Source organism: Pseudopipra pipra, chromosome 12 (assembly GCF_036250125.1).
Source record: "Pseudopipra pipra isolate bDixPip1 chromosome 12, bDixPip1.hap1, whole genome shotgun sequence".
NCBI lineage: Eukaryota > Metazoa > Chordata > Aves > Passeriformes > Pipridae > Pseudopipra > Pseudopipra pipra.
The window spans coordinates 435,422-455,675 of NC_087560.1; the positions used below are offsets into that span (position 1 = coordinate 435,422).

Sequence of the window (20,254 nt, forward strand, 5' to 3'; positions counted from 1 at the left end):
CGGAGGTTGCCCGGTGCCGCTGCCGCACAAAGCCCAGGTGCGAGCGATGTTCCCGCAGGCAGGAGCCTGCCCGGGCGCTGTCCGGGAGCTGGGCCCCTCGCCCCGCGCTCTGCCCGCAGGGCCGGCGGCCGCCGCCGCTCCGGCCGCCATTGGCCGCACCGACCCTCCCCCCTTCCCCTCCCCGCGTCGCCCCCTCCCCTCCCGCGGCGGCAGGAGCCGGGCAGCGGGGCCGCGGCGCTCCGCGAGCCGGAGCCGGGGCTGGGCCGGACCGGGGCCGCCCCCGCCGCCGGCTGAGGTTGAGCCGCGCCCGCGCGCTGCAGCCCCGCAGCCCCCCCGCGCCGCGCCCGCAGCGGGGACAGGCGGCGGCGGCTGCCCCTCGCCCGCCGCGCCCTGCCCGGGGCCGCGCGGGTCGCCCTGGGCGCAGGGCAGCTCCTCCTCCATGCGCCGCGGCCGCCCGCGGCCCCGCAGCGCCCGCGCCCGGCGGCCCCGCGGAGCGCGGGGGCGGCAGGAGGCGGTGCGGGGCCGCGCGGACGATGCCGGCGGGCGGCGGGGCGGCGCGGGGCCCCGGCGGGGCGCGCTCGCTCAGCCCCACCGCGCTGTCCCGCAGCCTGTCCCGCCTGCGCGAGCAGCGCGCCCGCTCGCGGGCCATGCTGGCCCTGGGGGTCACGCAGATGGTGCTCGGCTGCCTCATCGTGGCCGTCAGCTTCGCCGCCCTGGCCCTCACCACCTCGGCCCGCGTCCGCCACTCCTGCCCGTTCTGGGCCGGCTTCTCGGTGAGTCGGGGGCGCGGGAGGGGGCGGACGGGACCGCCAGCGGCGCTTCGGGATGCGCGGCCGTCCGACAGGTGGGACGCGGGCGGCGGTCTCGGGCCTCGGCGCTCGTCCCCGGCGATCCCGAGGAGCGGGGCCGGGGCGCCATCCCCGCAGCGAGGTGGTCAGGTGAGATCCTCGATGGGCTGCGCCGTGGTCAGCACGGTCCGCTCCCCGAGCCCGGCAGCGGCGCGGTGGCACTTCCATCTCCCGTTTGGAAGGGCTCGCCAGGGCGGATTGGATTTTATCAACAGCGTTGGGTGAAAGTTGCTATGACAAATGAACCCCTGCCGTTGCCTCAGCGGCTGGTGCCCGTTCCGCGGGCTGTGCTCGCTGTCCCTGGCGCCTTCCATCGGCGCTGACTTGGGCTCACCTTAGCGCTCACCTTAGCGCTCACCTTGAGCTGTGGCCGCTGCTCAGGGTCTGGCGCCGGGGTGTGCTCGGCTGCAGTTTCAGCCGAGAGCTATGTTGTGCTGAAGGTGATACAACGAGGCGAGCACAGCAGGAGTGGGTTTAAGGTACTCAGCAAAGAAGAGCTCTGCTGAGGAGAGCGCGAGTGCTGGAAAGGCCTGTGGCTTTGGGGCACCCGAGGGAGGCTGGGGGAGCCCTTTGGGAGGCTACAGGTCTCCTGGGGCTGCGTGTCTGAGGAACAAGCTTGTTTGTTCTGAAAGCAAGTCTGGAATCCTCCTGACTCCTTTGTGATTTACTCGTTCACTTTGCATTGTGTCCTTATAGCGCAAATTAAAAAAAAAAAAATAAAAAAAAGAGTTGATCCTCGGGCTCAAGTGGCCTCACTCGCTGCTGATCATGAGCGTCTGCATCTGTTTGTGGGTACCATGCACACATGGATGCATTGGGATAATACTGGTTCATGGAAGTTTCTCTCATAAGCAATGAAATGGGGCTTGACATTTAAGGAGAATTAAACATTTCTGAGGGCACTGGTTACAGACTCTGTGTTATTGATGAGGATTTGCTCCGTTTAATTTATTGTGTCACTGGTTTCAATTATGTGTCTTCAGCTCTTTTAACGGACCAGAGAGTTTTCAGCTTTAAATGTGTCTGTTAGAAACTAGAACTGTTAGATAAAAGATTTGGGTTATTCAGTTCAGAATATGTGGCAGAAATGGTGTGATTATAAAAACCAAAACTGTTTAATACGGTCTTTTGCAGCATATTACCTAATTTTTTCAGAGTCCTTCAGAGCAGAAGAGTAGTTTTGGATTAATTATTTAGATATTTTTCTTGATTTTTGTAATATGTTTTCTAGTCCTGAAAAGAAATACCAGTTTATACTAGTAGCCTTGATATTGTAATAGTCCTTCTTTTGAATTTGAACCTCTGCAAGATAATATGCAACTATTCCTTGTGATGAGGTGTGAATTTTATGTTCAGAATCTGGCTGCTTACATATTCATATTCCATTAAACCAACACAGTTGAGGCAGGCTTTGTTTCTTATCTTGACAGAAGGAGCAGGAATGTACACATCCAGTAAGCACAACTTTTTCAATAATACCTTTTCCACCATCTCTTGTATTCTTTGTGAAAAGACACTTCTGGGCGTTATCATTATGCTCTGAGATATGCTGGTTTTATTGTGGATGCCTTCTACTCTTCTCTCTGTGCAATGTAACCCATAGAAAAATTTCCCAGTTAGATTTCATGCGTGTTCCTTGCTCATCACAGAGAGCAAACCCATGATTTCAGCTTCTGACAGAATTGGTGGAAGGCTCAGGGAAACTATGGCAAGACTGTTGACTAGAAAGCATTATTGTCCTGTGTTATCAGAATGAGGCAGGTGTGCATTGTTTCCTAAATTAAGAGTTTACTTTTTGAAAAAATATTTCTACCTTGTAAATTATCTGTCTGAGCATAAGAATAAATTCAGTTTCCTCCTAATATCGTTATTTCAAAGTCTTAGTTCTTAAGATACAAATAGAGCAGTTTTGGACTATGGTGAGCCTTAAAGAGCTCTTTGAGGTCAAGTTAATTGATTACACAGCCTGTTCTAAAAATCCTTTGGGGTATTTACTGAGTTTAACAAAAATTAGGTGTATCATCACTCACAGCTGAAAAATACTTCCGTGGAAGAGGGACAGTTTTTAGCTTGCTTCTGAAAAATACAATTAAAGAAATAACTACAGGTGAGTTAAGTGACATGAAAGAAAAATAATGAAACTATCCTTTCTCTCTTTACCTGGTGCCAAAATCAGACACAAATATTCACTGCCTTCAAACTACTTCCTTCACCACTTGTTGAAAGTAAATAACTGATCAAGTAGCAATTCTAAATCTCTTTTCGTGTGTGTGTGATATACTCTAGTTTTTACTGATTGGAAATGCACATCCTAAAAGAGAGTGGTCTTGACATTGGTACTTTTCAGCATTTTTTTACACCAAATGCCCTGTCAGTATAAATGAAAAGTCTTTTAAATGTTTTTGAAAATAATTTCCCAGTATTTGTAACAGTCTAGCTGATTAAAAAATGAAAAAAATAGAACAGGCTGTATATTACACTCACAGAAAGTTCTCTAATCAAATGCAAGGAAAGGTTCTGATTTCTTGGGGCCTTTTTTTTTTTTTTTAATCAAGGGACCATGGAAGTGAGAACTGATTTAAAGAACAAGGCACCATAATTTCTCTAAAACTGAGGAATTCAGAGCTTATTTAAGCATCATCCCATGAATGAAACCATTTTGCTTTATCTTTTATAGCATCATATTAGGAAGATAAAAAATATTTTCATGTGTTTTGTATTAAGAGATTTTTGAGGTGATTAGCGAGAATCAGCCTCACACTGAGAACAAGGAAATTTGGGGGTTAGGTGTGCAGGTACTGCATAGTCAGAAAACATTGGCAAGATCTTGTGAACTGTGTGCTGAAATGTTTGGTATCTTGTTCCAATTGCAGTCTTGCATTCAGGATAATCGCAGTTTCATCTGCTGGGCAAAAGGATATACTTTGTCATATAAGTTATATGATCACAAGTGTTCCTGATCCTTTTAAGAACATCAAGAACTGAATATTAGCGTCATTTTGATCATGGAAGAATAGGTATCAAAATTAGGTTGTTCTGGTACATCAGTAGAACTTTCCCAAAAGTATAAGCGGTGACAAGGTTCTTTGTCGTTCCTATAGGTCCAAAGTTGCTTGAATATGAGGAAATATTTATTCCCCCTTTGCCCCTTAGAATCCAAAATGTACACTGAATTGTAGCGTGCAGGTTTTGTATGTGATCAGATTGAAAGAAATGCCTCTGCTAATTGTGCCTAAAGTTTCTGGTTACTGTCAGTGTTAGGACAGTAGCAAACCACAGGCTGATAGAGCTATGTTTGCGAAAGCAAACCTTGCTTTGTGAAGTCATTTCTTGAAATTATTTAAAGTTCACAAGAAAGCGTTTATCCTGCCACCCCCCACTTTGATCGCAGCATTTTGAGAAAATTACCAGCCTTAGAGACTGGAGTTGTCTCTCGCATAGGAAAGTATCGGTAAAATAGTAAGTTAAATCATAAGATTACCTAGGTTTCTAAAATCATACCATGGCACTAGAAGTCTTAGAAGAATACACAGCAAGTACATGCTATCCCTTCTTTTATATATAGTTACTTGACAGTAGTTGTATTCTTGTGTGGAAGTGTGTTGCTGGAAGCTCTTGTGCTGCCTTTCTTTTTCATTGTTTCTTCTCAATTGTTCCTGTTTTCATCCATATCCCATGTTCAAAACAGATCAAATCCTCTGGCTGAAAAGCAGCTTTCATGCAGTTTGTCTTCAAGGTTCACGACGTGCTTTTTTGTGTTCTTTGAAAAGGCAAACAGATATTTAGGGAGATTATCAGGATGAGCTCAGGTCTCTCCTATTGAGAATGGGAAATACGTTATATACTCGTCTGCATTATTAACTGAGAAAGCTGAGTGTAAGAGTCCTTTTTGTATTCTTCAATGGTGTTTCAAACCCTCAGGTGATGCTTAGAGGATTTAACTTTCAAAAGCTTCTACTAGTCTGTGACCCTGCGTGTTCCTCATGCACAGCAGGTTGTCCTGGCATGTTCCTGTGTAGAATCATTGTGGAAGTGAAGGGAAGATGAGCATAAAGATGATTTGTTAGCAGTTGTGTTTACCTCTTCTTCTCCATTTCAGGTACAGAGTTTCTTTTCCTTTCTCCTTTCCCCTACTTCTTTCTCTTTCAGTATTTTCCATTATTGCTCGTGGATAGTCAGGAGATACTAGAGTGGTAGTAATTGTAGTTCGAAGCAATGAGCTTTAGTTTGTATGAAAAGTCTGCTACCAACAGAGTGTGTTACTGTGAAAGCAGAGCTAATCTCTTTGAAAGTCAACTTATTGCTGCCCTTGTGTTTTGTTCAGTGTTTACTGAACATGTACAACCTGCTAATGCTTGTTATATATTTGTCTTGGAGCTGATAATTTCATATCTAGGACCTAAATGGTGGGGTTTTTGTCTCCCTGCTGTAGGTATAAACAAAACTCTAGCATGGTTATCAAGAAATTTTCATCAAAATGTGCATCGTACTTCTGAGTGTGCTCTCTGAGAGCTCTAGATATTTTATGAAAATATATAGTATGGGTTGCTTTGTTGAGTGCCCTTGGTTAACACACACACCTTGAGGGCTCAACCTACAACTTTCTTGGAGGAAACACTTTTTTTTTTTGCTTGAATCAGCAGAAATAATCAGAAACATTTCTGAACATCTGTTGTAACCACAGAGGTGTCATTAGCTCTTTGGGTAAGGTTATCTGACTAGATCCCTTCTCTGCAGATCATTGTTCTAATAGCAGATTTCAAATCTGTGGACTCCATGACCATGATGGTTATTTTATTGTGGACAGTTTGTTATTCTGTGAAGTTTGCTACTGGTTCAGACAATGTTCTGTATCTGTAAATATTCACATTTCAGGCTTCTTTTGGAGGTAGTTTGTATTGCTGTTTTAGGACTTGAGTAGGTAAATTACTGCACTGAAGAAGTTCTCAGGAGACTAATCGGACCTCAAACGCAGATTATGAAATAGTCAGATCCAGGGAGCAAGTGAAACTGTTTTCTCTGTGTGACTGTCGAAGATCTTATGTCATTCCTGAAAGACGATGCATCCACATGCTAGAACAGTTACCTCAATGTTCCTTGCTTCAGTTTGACGAAATTTAGAAGAGCAGGAAATTAATCGCTTCAGAAATCGTACAAGTGATTTGTTAATCTTTTGCTTCTTCACAGTTGCCTTTCCAACAAATGAGTGACTACTGGATCTGGCTAATAATTCATGGTAGGTTTTTGCCAGTGCGATGGTCACAAAATAAGAACACCTACATTGGATGATAAGTTTGGAAAAATAGTACTTTCAGGACTGACCACCGTTACCTCCTCACTTAAGAATTTTAAGATGCAATAACCGTTTCAGTTAACTGTAGTGGAACCTTCAGTTATACATACCTGTAAAAGAATTACATTACCTGATTCTTTGAGACTCTATCTGTTACTGTCCACTGCTGTTTCCTTTACTTAACCACCATCCCCTTTTTTTTCTGACTCTGCTTCTGGGTTGGATTTACTAACATTTAGGCATGCTTTTCCTTTCTTTACAAGTTTGCCAGGGCTTGGAAATGTGAGCAGTGTGGGGAAGGAAGTCAGCTGTCTGGCACTCTGTGTCTCAGGAAGCCTGGTAGGGATGTGTGTTGCTGGTACACAGTGCTAATGAAAAACTATCAATATCACCTGCATGGGCTTAAGAAAATTTGCAACGATTGCAATGTGTCTTGTCTAGGTAATGGATTGTTATTAATTTTCTTAGCATTCTTGATTTTTACGTCATGGCCAAAAAAAAATCCAATTCAACACCCCCTCCCCCCCCAAAAACCCCAACAAACCATAAGGCTGTTAATAGATGCCAGCTAAAACCTGTGGCATTGGTGTACAAGAAGAGGTCATATATACATCCTAGAACATAAGGAGAAAGAAGCCTTGGGTACATTCTCTGGATTTTCTGGAGTCCGGGGTAAGGCAAGGTGTTGAAACAGGGGATTCAAGCGAAAATGTTTCCATATCCATCTAATTGTACCTCTGTCCAGCTGCCTTATGTGTGTGGCACTAAACACATAAGGCAGCTGGACAGAGGTACAATTAGAAAGATGACAGTCTTCCTTTTTAATTCTTTGAACTGTGTGTGGTAATATAACTATTTGTAACTTCCTGAGGATTTGGGACTCAATATTAGAGAAATTTGTTGTCTTCAATGCACTGGAAAATAGCAGACTTACGGCAGTCAGCATTATTTGTTTCATGGGGCAAATCAGCTTTTATTGCTTCTGAGTATGTTCTGTTGCCTCAGCAAATTAATTTAAAAACTTTCTGTGTTACAGGAAGGAGTAGTTGAAGAAAGCAAAGATGATTGTGATAAGAAGCAGGAGGTGTCCAGTCGGTAGGGAAGAAATAGCATAATTTATTTTTGCTATTTGTCCTTTCCAGACATTGTTTTATGCTGGAAATATATGAGTGTTTGCTGTAAAGACACCAAATACTGTCCAGGAGCTTATAACAACTGAGTGTGGAACAGTTAAAGTCTACTGAGAAACTTGGGAAGAGCTAAGTAGCTTGGTGGAAGTGGGAATTTCCAAGGTCAAGTGCCTAGTCATTAGTAGCTGCTGAACTTATTACACCTCTGTTTTAGTTGTATGTTGTGACTTATGGGAGGAATTGTGAGTTGTGAAGTGTCATGTTTAATTGGCTGTTCTGTCACAATTCATTTTTTTGCTCACTCCTGTGCCTTCTGGAATCCAAGGGCGGAGCAGATAATGGGACTCTGTAAGATGAGAACTACTTGAAAAAATGTGACTTAGAGGAGTATAACTATTTGGGTGGTGTATCTGAAGAAAGCTACTCCTCTAGAAGCAGAATATGTTGTGGTCATTACCTCTTCTCTGTGGAAGTAATCCCACTGCTTTAAAGGAATACTATGCAAATATGACAAAGCTAGGGAATTTATACTTGAGGAGTATTTATACATTTAGAACATCATAACTTGTGTGCAGGTAGTATTTTAATATCAAAATGCCCCATCTTTAATGAAGTCACAGAATCACAGAGGCTACAGTCTGTTTTTAAGAACAGTGTATTGCTAATTCCTTTAAAAGTACTTGATTGTGCTGTTTGAAACTTCAGTCCCCTCCCCAGCAGATTTTATCATTGTCATTTTTGGTGTTCTTTGGAACACCAAAGAACTGTCCATAGAAACTGTTTTAGTTCTGGTCATTATGTGCTCCCACTTACTGCACATGCACATTGTGGAGCATTCTCAGAGCACACAAACTTGATTCATGGGGGATCAAATTAAGCTAAAAAGATGTGCTTTAAGAACATAGTAAATGGAATCTGACTGCTAGTTGGTTTTAGGTCTCTGGACCAGACTAGAGCTTGTCTGAAGGAGTTGCCCATTCAATATGTGTATAGTGTGGATGCTCCCTTCTTCAGACTTCTTTTGCAAACAGGTTTGCTCGTGTTCCATTTACAGTTTTTTAATTCAGGTAGAACGTATAAGGCCAGTCTGAAAGCTCCTGTTTTGTGCAGAGACTGTGAATTCCCTGCAAATCATTAGTAATCCTTTCTGCTAGGCAGAATTTTACTCCATACTGGTTACATCTACTGGTTAGTAATTTGATGCGGGTCTGCAGAGTAAAATAGCCAATTCTGAGGAGCAGATGCCAGTACTCTGTGTGTTACTTTTGAGGGTCTTGAGTATGTGCAATACTTTTGACCTAAATTGCAGTAAATAAGAAAGACTTGAATTACTGCTGCTACATCACTTATAATGAGACATTGTTTTCAGATAGATTGTGATTTAAAAAAAAAAAAAAGGAATAATGTTACAATATTCTAAAAAGTGTAAACTTGCTTTTTTTTTTGTTTTAGTATTCAGATAAAAATGAGAAATTGTAAGCACTTTGGAGAATACATGTTTTTTGCTTGGTGGAGGGAAACTGAATGTAACTTTTGGATTTCTGATCTTTACAACAGCTTCATTTAAACACGGAGAGTTGAAACACCATTGTGAGTTTAAACTTTTGTGTCTGATTTACGAAGTGAGAATTACTCTATTTGCAAACTCGCTTTCAGTTTTGAATATGAACTTTCTTCCATTCTAGATGACATCATCATGAGTAATTTCTGTTCTGCAAAATAATGTCCTCATTGATAACTATGCAGTTTTGTTATTCTTGTCTCCTACAAAGAGTCCATCTCAGCAGAATTATTTTCACGTGAGGGATATAATTTATTTATGAGATTGTTTCTGCTACTATTGTAGCAGAAAAGAGCAAGGCTTAATCTAAAGGTTTTAGATAAGCCTTTAGTGCCAGGCGAGATAAAACCAGGTGGTTTTAAGCTGAACGCACTTAATCTAGAGGCACTGAGAGATATTAAACATGTAGCTTCATAATGTCACTTTTGCATTCACTCTTCAGAGAAGAAACTTGTTTTCTTCTAGGTGAAAAATTGTGAATGCAGCTATTTTTCAGATTTTTGGTTGATTTTTTGGTTGCTACACAAAGTAAGACTACTTTTTAGTTTAAAACAAACACTAAGTATTATTTCAGCATTCAAAGTAAAGAGCCAATAGACAATGTAATTTATCAATAATAAACACAAGTAATTACCTCACTATTATATATTCTAGAAGAAAGGTTAAACTCAATGGTAGCAGTGAAAGCATTTGTTGACCAATGCTATTAAAATAGGAGGCTTTCAAGTTCTGGCTCTGTAAAGAATCATCAAGAACTAAGACACGCTCCTTAAAATGATGCTGTGAACATGTGCTTGGCATCTTGGCGGCTGTACCACTCTGAAAAGAACAGTGGTAGAAAGTGGTTTTGTCATATATTGACAGTAGCTGTAGTTCAAACAATTTTTATCTTTCCAGAGGCTAAATCCAAAACCTTTTGAAAACTTGTGAAAAATATGACTAAAAACCATGACAGGCTCGAGTGCAAAGGCTCCAGTTCTGTTTGTGTTGATGTGAAGGGAACTCAATCTCTTCTACGTGCCCCAAGTCATCCAGACTGCCAGACTGTTGTCTTGATTCTTTACATTTTCCTCTTAAACAGAAATTTTCGGGGGTATGTAAGACCACTTGCACGTTCTTATGGCAATTTTAGTTTTTGTGTTCATGATCTGAAAGTAAAAAATACATTTAGAAAACTCCTAATGAAAAGTGTCGGATCTTCAGATAAAGAATAGTTGATCTTCCGCTTGCCTACACAGACATGTTAGCAGCTGAGAAGTGCATGTTTTGTATCTGAAAGGTTATTTGATCTATTGCAAATGGTAGTAAACCAAATGGATGCTGTTGTAGTCCTTTCTGCCTTTACAATTGCTTTCCAAAAGAGCAATGTTATTTCAAGATGTGTTAGATTTGAGGTTTAGGTTTGGAGTCATTTTAAACATAATAGAATTTTCACGTGAAATACGTTTTCATTACATGTGAAGCGTAGAATGAGTCATCAAAGAAGAATATTTCTGAGTTTTAGTCACAAATTCTTGGTTACAAAGGATACTTGAAAAATGATGTCTTAGGGAGTGGGGGTTTATTTAAATACATCAGAATGTTATAAATAATTTTCATGCTCAAAATAGCATTAAAACCAGAACAAAGTGAGCCACAAAACACAGCTGGAGTTGGGGGGGGGGGGGGGCTGGAGGGGTAAGAGGAGGGGAGAAAGAAAAATCCATGTAAAATAGCAGCTCATGCCCTTGAGAGAGTTGTCACTGTGTCTGTACTTGTAAGGATCTCTTCCAGCTGGCTCACATGGTGCCTCTGGTGCACCTCTGGCACTCCTACTGCAGAACCTGCTGCATGCTACAGGAGAGGATACTGGGGACAGGACAAATGGAGGGGCAGGGGCACTTTCTCTCTGCTAACGTTGTGCAGATTGGGTAAAACGTGACGAACTTTTCGATGTTGCCCTGTGTTAATAAACCAGCAGTGGTTGCCATTTCGGAAGGACAAGGATTACCTTGCTTGTAGTAGGATTACCTTATTGCTGTAGTAGGTAGGAGTCAGATTTAATATATAGGCTTAAGTCCTTCATATTACCAATTCTTCATGCTTGTTCTGATAGAAGAGGAGACATTAGCCTTTTTAAGGAGTTCTTAATAGATGTACCTCTTGTTCTATTTATTCTTATGTTACATACATTATTCTGGGCCTCATGGCTAGGCTTCGCGAAGATTTAGGAAGGCACTGACCACGTTTGTTACAGGCACACTGGTGACTTATGAGGCCAATACGAGATAGACATATCCGATTGCAAAAGGCACAGCAGAAAGACTCCTTAGGTGGTGTATTCAGCAGGATACGATTCTTTCTGCGATGTCTTTTCTCCTCAAGAGTGATCCTGCGTGTGTTCTCAAAGGAGACAGCTGCGTTATAGATGGTGTGTCTCCAGACCTCCCGATTGGAGGCCAGAGTAGACCAGTTATGGTGATCAATGTGGCCAAGGATGAGATGTTGTTTCAGGGAGTCCTTGTATCTTCTCTTCGGGGCTCTTCTCTTGCTGCAGCCGGTGGCAAGTTCACCACAGAGCACGATCTTAGGGAGGGGGTGGTTGGTCCTTCATCCTTGAGACGTGCCCTGCCCATCACAGCTGTGTTCTCAGCAACATGGCCTCAATGCTTGTGACTGCTGCTTGTTCTAGAACAGATGTGTTGGTCACATAGTCTGACCAGTGGATGTTTAGGATTGTACGGAGGCAGCGTTGATGGAAGCGTTCGAGGAGTCGCAGGTGGTGGCAGTAGACGACCCATGATTCAGATCCATATAAGAGAGTAGACAGAACTATGACTCTGTAAACACTGATCTTGGGGCTTTTCTTCAAGTGTTTATTACGCCATACTCTTTTATGGAGTTTTCCAAAAGCACTATATGCCTTTGCTATTCTGGGCCTAAGGAATTCAGGAATCCTGTAAGTATTACTTCCTTTCCTCCCCTTAAAGATGTGCCTTCATTCCTTACAAATTTTTGAATAAAGCTTCCCTGTCAGACCATACTTTGAGAACCTGTGAAACATTATTACAATAAGTAGTAACTAGCAACAACTCTGAAGCATTACTTATCTGCTTTTGAAGTTCATGTTTATTCAGCAAATATTTTCTTACCTACCTAAGTGGTGTAAATAGTCAATGCAGCTTTTCCTTGTGGTTTGATGGACTAATTTCTCTTGGTACATAATATTTGCCTTTAGAGTGGAGAAGATCCTTTACTGTGAGACTAATAATGATAGTGCAAACAATAAAACGTCATACAGATAGTAGGTATAACCAACATCAGAATAGCATGTTGCTGTGCACCAGAGCCCATGTGCCCATCTTCCTGAACTTGTTGTGAATCAAGTGTCTGAAAGCCTGAATACAAACCCAACTGTTAGGAAAAGGGTCCCCAGTGATAATACCTGTCAGTTCAAAGTGAGAATTGTCTGAAGTGTTCAGTCATATCCATCACTGGTTTGTGAATCTGAAATAATTGGGAGGAAAGTAGAAGGAAGCAAAACCATTTTCTATTTCTGACAATTGTACCTTTGTCCGAGCTTTTTGCTTGTAGAACTATAATTCATCACTAGGCAAACTGTAGTTGTCCTTCCACTTCGTAGTTCCTGCTTGGGTCCTGATGGTTTAAAAACTTGGCTTACTGTATGATTTTTTTGGAGTTAACTTGAGGTTTTGCCTGGATCAGCTGTTTTGATTCCTAGTCATACAAGTGATTATCTGGTTAACTAACCTGTTTTGAAAAATAGAGAAGATAAGCAGTAATGTGCAAAAGAGGAGTCAATTTGAGAGTCACAGTTACGTTTCAAGCTCGAATGTTTCTGGAACAAACAATTTTTTTATTTTTGGAAGTTGGTTACTTTTTTTATATCCTGAAGATTTCTTCCCTTCATTGGAATGTTGTGATTTATATAACATCAATGAACCAAGATAGATCTGTGAAGACTTCTTCCCGTGTAAAACTAAGTCTACATGTACTAATGTTTAGAGCTCCTGGAAAATAAGAATTAATTAGTTTTGGGGTTTTTTTAATAGTTAGGTATGTTTAGGAACTGTGTGAGAGTCCCCAAATAGTGTATTTCCTTGTATCCTCTGTAGTTGACTTAATCAGGAGAAAGAATCTGATGCCAGATTGAATGCTCTAGTAAAATGTAGTAAGGGGCTGTAGACAAAATTCTTGAAAACTAATTTCATTTAGAAATTAGAGCAATATTTTAAACAATATTTCCCTAATTCAGAAATGTCTAGAAATACTTTGGGTATCTTGCTTCTGTTTGTTAACAGTATAACATCAAAGATGTTGTTAAACCAAGACATTTTAAACTCCCTTCCCTGCTTCAGGAATCAATTATTTTGATAATTTTAGATAATTTAGCTGTTATTGATGTAATCCTTCTGTAGAGTTTAAAGAGGGCACATGGGAACAATGTTAGGAGTAACTTTTTTGTAAAAAAAAATTGGGAAAAACGTTCCAGAATACACCCCGGAAACTGTGATGTGTTTCAGTCGTTTGGCCAATAAGTTCCATCTTTGAACCGGGAGTCATCTGATGAAAGCAGGCAAAAATGCCAGCAACAACCTGGCAGTCACCAGCTGCTGCAAAGGGAGTCTGACAGTCTTAGCTGTTGGCAGGTAGATGTTCAACCATACATCTGTTTCCTTGGATATTATTTAGGAGCAACCAGAGATAGGTTCTGTGTTTGAGTTATTTTTGGTCCTACCTTCCAGACAGTCCTGCAGGATGAAACAAAGCAGATGGATGTGAAGTTCTGACTAACAGCACAGACCACAGAACATGCCAAAGGTGAACACGATGTAAAAAGCTTGTACTTAAAAATAATACGCTGCTTTGTGAAGTGTTCTGTTTTCTGAAAGCAGCAAATTCGACAGTCAGTGTAATTATATTTGTTAGATGCCCACAAGAAGCCTGTAGATTAGCAATAATGCACAGTGATTACATTAATCAGTAGGCTCTTGTGGAAATGAGAGCTCTGATAGTATAAATACATATAATGATACTTTGAATGAAGTAAAAAATACTTCGTGTGGAGATCAGCCTGAAGAAGATGAAAAATGATTTTATAATTTTACAAACATAGACTTGCAAAAAAGTATTCTGTTCTTTTCCAATTAAATTACCAATGAATAGGCTGAAAAAGAAAATTTAGGCTTGTATATTTAAAGAAGGTGGTTTCCTAGCATGAAAAAGATACCTTATATAGCTATTTTAGATCCTAAAGTTATAGTTGATGAAGTCTGGTTTACTGGATTTCTCAGAAGCAGGCACTAATTTCAGTGTAAGACAATAAACTGTATTTTTAGTATAAAACCCAGTGTATTTGGCGTTTGTTAAAGAATGCTTTGGCCACTTAACTGGGAGAAACGTTTGCTCCCCCAGCTGCCAGTTGAAATGCTTGAGGAGTGGGAAGATAAGGATAAGCAAATAGTGTGTTCTCAGACAGGATTCACACCTCCTTAATCCCAAAAGTACTTTCTCAAGAAATGTGCTGTCTGATCCTTCTGTATTTCAGCATCTGACAAGTGATGATCTGTTACTTCAGGAAGCTATAAATATGCAGTACCATTGGATAACAAGGTTGTACAAATGTGCTGAGAGAACTGTAATAAACATAATACTGATGAGTTCTTGCCCTTCTTTGCCTGGGAAATTAAAAGTTTTTTAGCATAACCCGCCCATGTAATTTAAAAATAACTGTAACATGTTGCAGGGACAATAAATTTCGTTGTTTCGCTGACCCAGTGATCTGTAGCAAGGCTTTAAGGAACGTGTTGACAGATAATGCAAGGAACATTTTCATTGAAATCTGAGATTATAATAGTAGCGTTAGATGTACAGCTTCACAGTTTATAATCTTGTGGAATAGCAAATATATATAAGCAACCCTCTTAAATATAAAAGGAAATTCTCCATGGATATTTACTTTTTTGTTGTTGCTGTATTTGATTTGGGTTTTGTTGTTTTGTTGTTTCATTTGGACTTTTGTTTTGTCTGGATTTTTTTTTGGTTTTTTTTTGGTTGCTGGGATTTTGTGTTTTGTTTGTTGAGGTTTTTTTATATAGAGGGGATTCCTAGAACATGATGTTGGAACAAACTAGAACAAGGTAAGCTGACATCTGATCTTTCAAGAATGCATTACTCATAGGTACTTGATTTGTTTGTTTGTTTGCTTTCCCTCAAATTAGCAATTAATTGTTCAGGAAGAAAAACCGAGGAGAGCCAGAAAACGCTTATGCTCGATGAGGTAATGATGCAATGGTTTTGACAGTAACTTTTCTGTTTAGGAGGTGTGTCCTGATGCTTTTGTCAGGTTGCCTTGGCTGCCAGGTCGCGGTAAACTTTGTGTTTGAAGGCAGCTACCGATGTCCCTTCCTTCAATAAACTGAACACCTGCTGTTTTTGTCATGTTCTGTAGACCTGGGATCCCTTCCATTACTCTCTTTTTCATCATTTTGCTCCTTCATAGAAATTGTTGATCAGACAAAAGTCTGCAGTATCTGATGTGATAAGTCTTGACTGTTAGATAGTAAAAGCTTGTTAAATATGATTCTGTGCAGTTTTTCAACGAGTTATACATTCACCATAGGGAAAAAACCCAAAACAAAAAACCCAAAACAGAAAGTGTTTAACGTGTAATTGATCTTAATGATATTCCTATTTCAATTATATGAGGAAGGGAAGAAACATCAGAGTCATAAAGTTAGTGCTTACAGTGTATGATGAAAAGAACAGGGTTCTTTAGAGGCCAAAATTGTCTTCTACCAATAGAATTATTTCCTTCTGCACCAACAGAGATAAAAGGCTGACTTCCACATGACACAGTTTTGCCAAGGGCATAAAAATAATGACCTAAATAAAAATGAAACCAAGCTAGAGAAAAAGCACTGCTGAGGTGATGTTTGTGATTAGGAAGAAATTTGGAGTTTTCTCCGAGTTTGTTCAGTAGTGCAGTGGTGGTACCTGGGCTGGCTGGCTTGCTTAAGAATAAATGCAGGTTTGGATTTGGAAGCTGCAAATCATGAGTGTGATCAGTGATGAAAGAATTAGGAAAAGGCTGGTTGTATAATCTCATAGAAACTGCCAGAAACTCAAAAGAAATTTTTTGAGCAGTGATCACATACTAAATAGCATTATCTTCATAGGCTCTCATCTGACTGATAATCTAAATTATCATCCATCCTGACAGTTTTTTCCATTTGCCCCTGTTGACACACAGAAGCAGCATCTCCTTCTGATCCTTATCAAGTAATTTATTTTACAAAAATCAAAATTCACACATCAAAAATAGATGTCATAACAATAAAAACTTACCTACATTATAGCAAAACCAGGCCAAAGTAAGTTAACAGGGCAATTAAAGATAGCGTGGACTCTAAAACAGCACCAAAGGCTAATTGTTTTCCTCTGTATATTATTTGATCATGGACACAAGCTATATTGTACTTCATAGACTCAGAGGGTAAGATTTGACTTTTGAGTTTTACCGGTATAAAAATGCATTTTGAGTGCAGGTTTTTTGTTTCTGCCTTTTTTTTTTCCTTTTTTTTTTTTTATTTCCTACAGACCAGTGGCCTGCATGAATTAAATACCTAATGGTGTGTAACTAACTGGGCAGCAGCAGTAGCTTAGCAACATCAGCTAGTGCTGATGCCAAAGAACACTGTTGGCTTTCATCATTTTAAAATGCCAGCTGGTCCTTTAATAATCTTTCTATATTTAGAGATTAATTGATAATTGTGTTTTAACTTGTAGACGTAGATTGGATTTCACCACCAAATTGTTTGATAAAGAATTTTGGAGGCTCCAAAGTTTTTAAGTGTAGGCATCGATATAAGATATAGGAAGGGCATGGTAGTGACTATAAATCCCCAAGTGAGATACTTGGTGACGGAGAGTACAAAGAAACCTTCCTTGCTTCCTATTCACTGTAAGTTCACAAGCAAAACTGCTTAAGTGTACTAAAGGAGTGGTAAACTGCCTTCTCTGAGAATTATGGTGTTTGCTTTATAAACAGTAATGGTTGATAAAATATGTCACACTTTCGACATATATACTTTTGAAAATAAATTCATATTGCAAACATATTTTCTGCGTGTGTTTATACACACACACAGTAAAATTAAAAATGAATAATGGACAAAAATTATAAAATTATAGACGTGTACCTGGAATGGGTCTCAATAGCTTATCTATTCTATTTTCATTGTGAGATCGATCTATAAACAGCAGCTTCTCTATTTGAGTGTTTATTTAGATGTTCCCAAAGTTAGGTGCTAAAGGAAAACTTGTAACCTGTTAGTCAACTCCTTCCAGCATTTGGCTACTTCTGTGCTAGTTTGAATCTCTTATGTTAACTGTATATATCCTGATATGTAATGTAACTTTTTGCTGCGAGTTAAGCCTCCTGTTTATTTTTTTTTACATGTATGTGATGGATACAAGAACAAATCATTTTGTTGTTATTTATTAGTTGAGATTTTTTAACCTACCAGAAAACTTCCACTATTCTTTAACTTGGTGTCCTAGTTACGGGGGCTGGGACCAGTTTATCACTGTGTGAGTATAACCAGAACTGTGTATTCTACACCCTCCATGTCATTTCTGATGGACTGTTAATAAATGAATCGTTTGCAGCAGCTGCCCAGGGCACACCTGACACATCAGGCTTACTCTTTTGTAAATTGTAGCTCTGACTTGTAATCTCTCGAGTTGGATTCGTCTCTCCCACTGGTTTACTTTTAAACAAGCATACCTGGCTAAAGAAAACCAGAACTTTCTAACTTCACTTATATGTAATTCGATAAATCTCTTGGCGTCTTTATTTCTGCATTCTCTACACTATCTGGGCATGTTTAATGAAATATGATGGCCAAGTTGGGCAGAGTATTCTTGCTGAGAATCTTCACCAGTGCCTATTGCAGTGGAATGGATATTGTTCAATTTGTACCTATAACACTTCTCCTAATTTTTTTCCTAGATGCTGTCTGTCGCTCACTGTTCCCCTGTCCCTTTTTTATTTATGTTTTGATTCCTGGTTAAACTAATCTTCAAGTCCTGCAGTTTTCCCATTTTCTGACATTTGGGGCCCCTTCATACTTCAGTGTTAATATCTTCTTTCTCTTGAGCATGTTACTTTTCAGCAATGTTAGAACTCCCTCATTTGCAAGCATCTTTTAGTTTCCTGTTTGAAGTACTTACTCTTAATTTACCAAGGCTCTTAGGTGGTTGTACCAGCATGTCTCCCAGCTGAGGTCATGTGTGCGTGGGTATCTCACTGTTCCTCTGCAGTAATGTGTTGGTTCAGATGTGTGGTTTCAAAGTGGATTGTGCAATTGTTCCCACAACTGTGCTTTGATTCACCTTCTGGAGCTCTCTGAGCATGCAGACTGAATAACTCTAGACTGGAAAGCTGTGCTCCAGCAGCATCTCTAATACTAACTGCTAATGGGTATTTAATCCATGGGCTCAGACTAGAGCTAGGTCTGTGTTTAAAAAAAACCCAACAAAACAAACAAAAGCCACCCCAACAAACAACCGAAAAACCCAACAAAATCCTCCCTCCCCCCCCAAACAAATGAAAACACCCCCATATACAAACAAAACCAAAACAAAGCCACCCACCGCCAACCTCCCCAAGCAAACAGTGCTGCTGAATTGTGGCTGGTGTGGATGTCAGCTTCCCAACAGCATCTGCTCGCTGGGAGCTCAGTTCCCAGCTTGTTGGCCCAGAATACTTGTGGGTGTAGACACTGTTGTTATGAACATGGTGTTTTGGTAAGCTCTACACACTCCCTATCCTAATCTCCCAGAACAAGTTTTTTTGAGTGGTAGAAACTCTTAGGTGGTAGCTGGTGGTTCGGGTCTTGTCTGTGTCACTCTGAGGTGTTCTCTGTGTTTTTATAGGCCATACTTAGTTGAAAGACTCAAATTTATCTCAGTATTTTTTTTTAAATTCTGATTTGCATTCATACCCTGGAATTGTTAATAGTATTGAATATCTGGTCATAACTATCTTTTTTGAAAAAGCCATCTTTTTTGTAGAAAAGATTGGAGAATTTTTCATGAAAGAAGCTTTTGTATTAGCTAATGGACTAGTATTTTCACTTTGTGTTGATGGGACAAGCTTTACATGTCTGTCTTCAGCTTTAGCCAGTTTAATCTTTTTAGTTTAGCATAATCCTCTTGCTATCCTGTAGTAGTCTAACTTTCTCTAGTTCATTAGAGCTGCTCTTGGTAGTAGGTGTAACAGCTGTCACTGAAATGATTTTTAATAAGTATGTGGGATGTTTCATGTTTGTAAATCTGCCAGTTATGAATACTTGCACGTGTTTTCTGGTTCTATTCTCTCTCTTATTGTTCCTCAGGGGAATTACTGTACAAATACTTGGAGAAAATTACTCTTGTGATTATGTAACACCGCTTACTGGATTTATAAAGTGGAAGCTGGCACTATGCAACTTAAGTCATGTTTAACTCAACCTATAGCAGAAAATGACTTTGAATATTTAATAATCTTCCAGTTAAAAGTCTTCTGCTTTGATTTTAAAGATATTTGGTGTGCAACAGAGAACAAATTACAGCCTTTACTGAATTATTGTAAATTCATATATGTATATAGTTTTGTCATTTTTGGGATACAGAAAAAGGAAGATTCAAATTTTCAGAATAGTTTAGAAGTATTACTTATATGATTTCCTTTCAGTGTTGAATCTTATTTCTTTCATCTCTGCAAAAATTCCAGCCTTTGACTGTATTCCAACTAATATCAAGGTTTGATAAATTAGTAGGGATTTTTTTCATTCAAAATGGGGAGGTGGATTTTATGGCTTAAAAATGACAAACCATAACAGCATGCAGAAAGACAGTTTACTTACCTCCCTGAAGAATCACTGAATGCACAGTAAAAAACCATGTTTTTAGTTTCTAAATGTTGACAGTGACTTCTAGGAGAGCACTTTGATGTCCTGCACAGACTGACTCACTAAAATGCTCACTATGAAGGCTTAGCTAGAGCTCAGGCTTTCTTTGTTTTTAAAAGTACTCCTGCAGACTGCAAAGAAATAAGGAAAGGCAAGCAATTAGGAGAGAAAATGTAATTGAGAGGGTGTGTATTTGGGAAACCTGAAATGATGCCAGTGACCGATTTGGGAAAGCTTCGCTTCCTGATCACCTGTCTTGAGGCAGAAAAGACTGGATTTCTTTCGCTTACCCAATTTGTAAATCAATTTGAATGAGCTTTTCAAACCATATTTAAGGAATTTTGTTGTGTCACTACTTACAGAATTGGTTGATGGATTAGAGAGTGATTAAGAATATGACAAACTGCTTTTTCTTTGAGTATTTGTAAAGCAGCATTGTTAGTTTTTTTTTCTCCCTAGGTTATGAT

General features: G+C 40.1%; 1 protein-coding gene across 6 annotated transcripts in view; it reads left to right on the plus strand.

Annotated features, from left to right (window-relative positions):
* The first annotated feature begins 573 nt into the window (after positions 1–573).
* ENTREP2 (endosomal transmembrane epsin interactor 2) overlaps positions 574–20,254 on the plus strand; it is a 110,548-nt gene continuing 90,867 nt past the window's right edge. For 3 of the 6 annotated variants that reach the window (XM_064668301.1, XM_064668302.1, XM_064668304.1), the window contains exon 1: positions 575–773. In XM_064668301.1, coding sequence (XP_064524371.1) covers positions 648–773 — 126 coding nt within the window. In that variant the 5' untranslated portion in view covers positions 575–647. Of the gene's footprint in view, positions 774–862; positions 939–20,254 lie in introns of those variants that run through there. The other 3 variants (XM_064668300.1, XM_064668303.1, XM_064668305.1) reach the window with 3 other exon arrangements.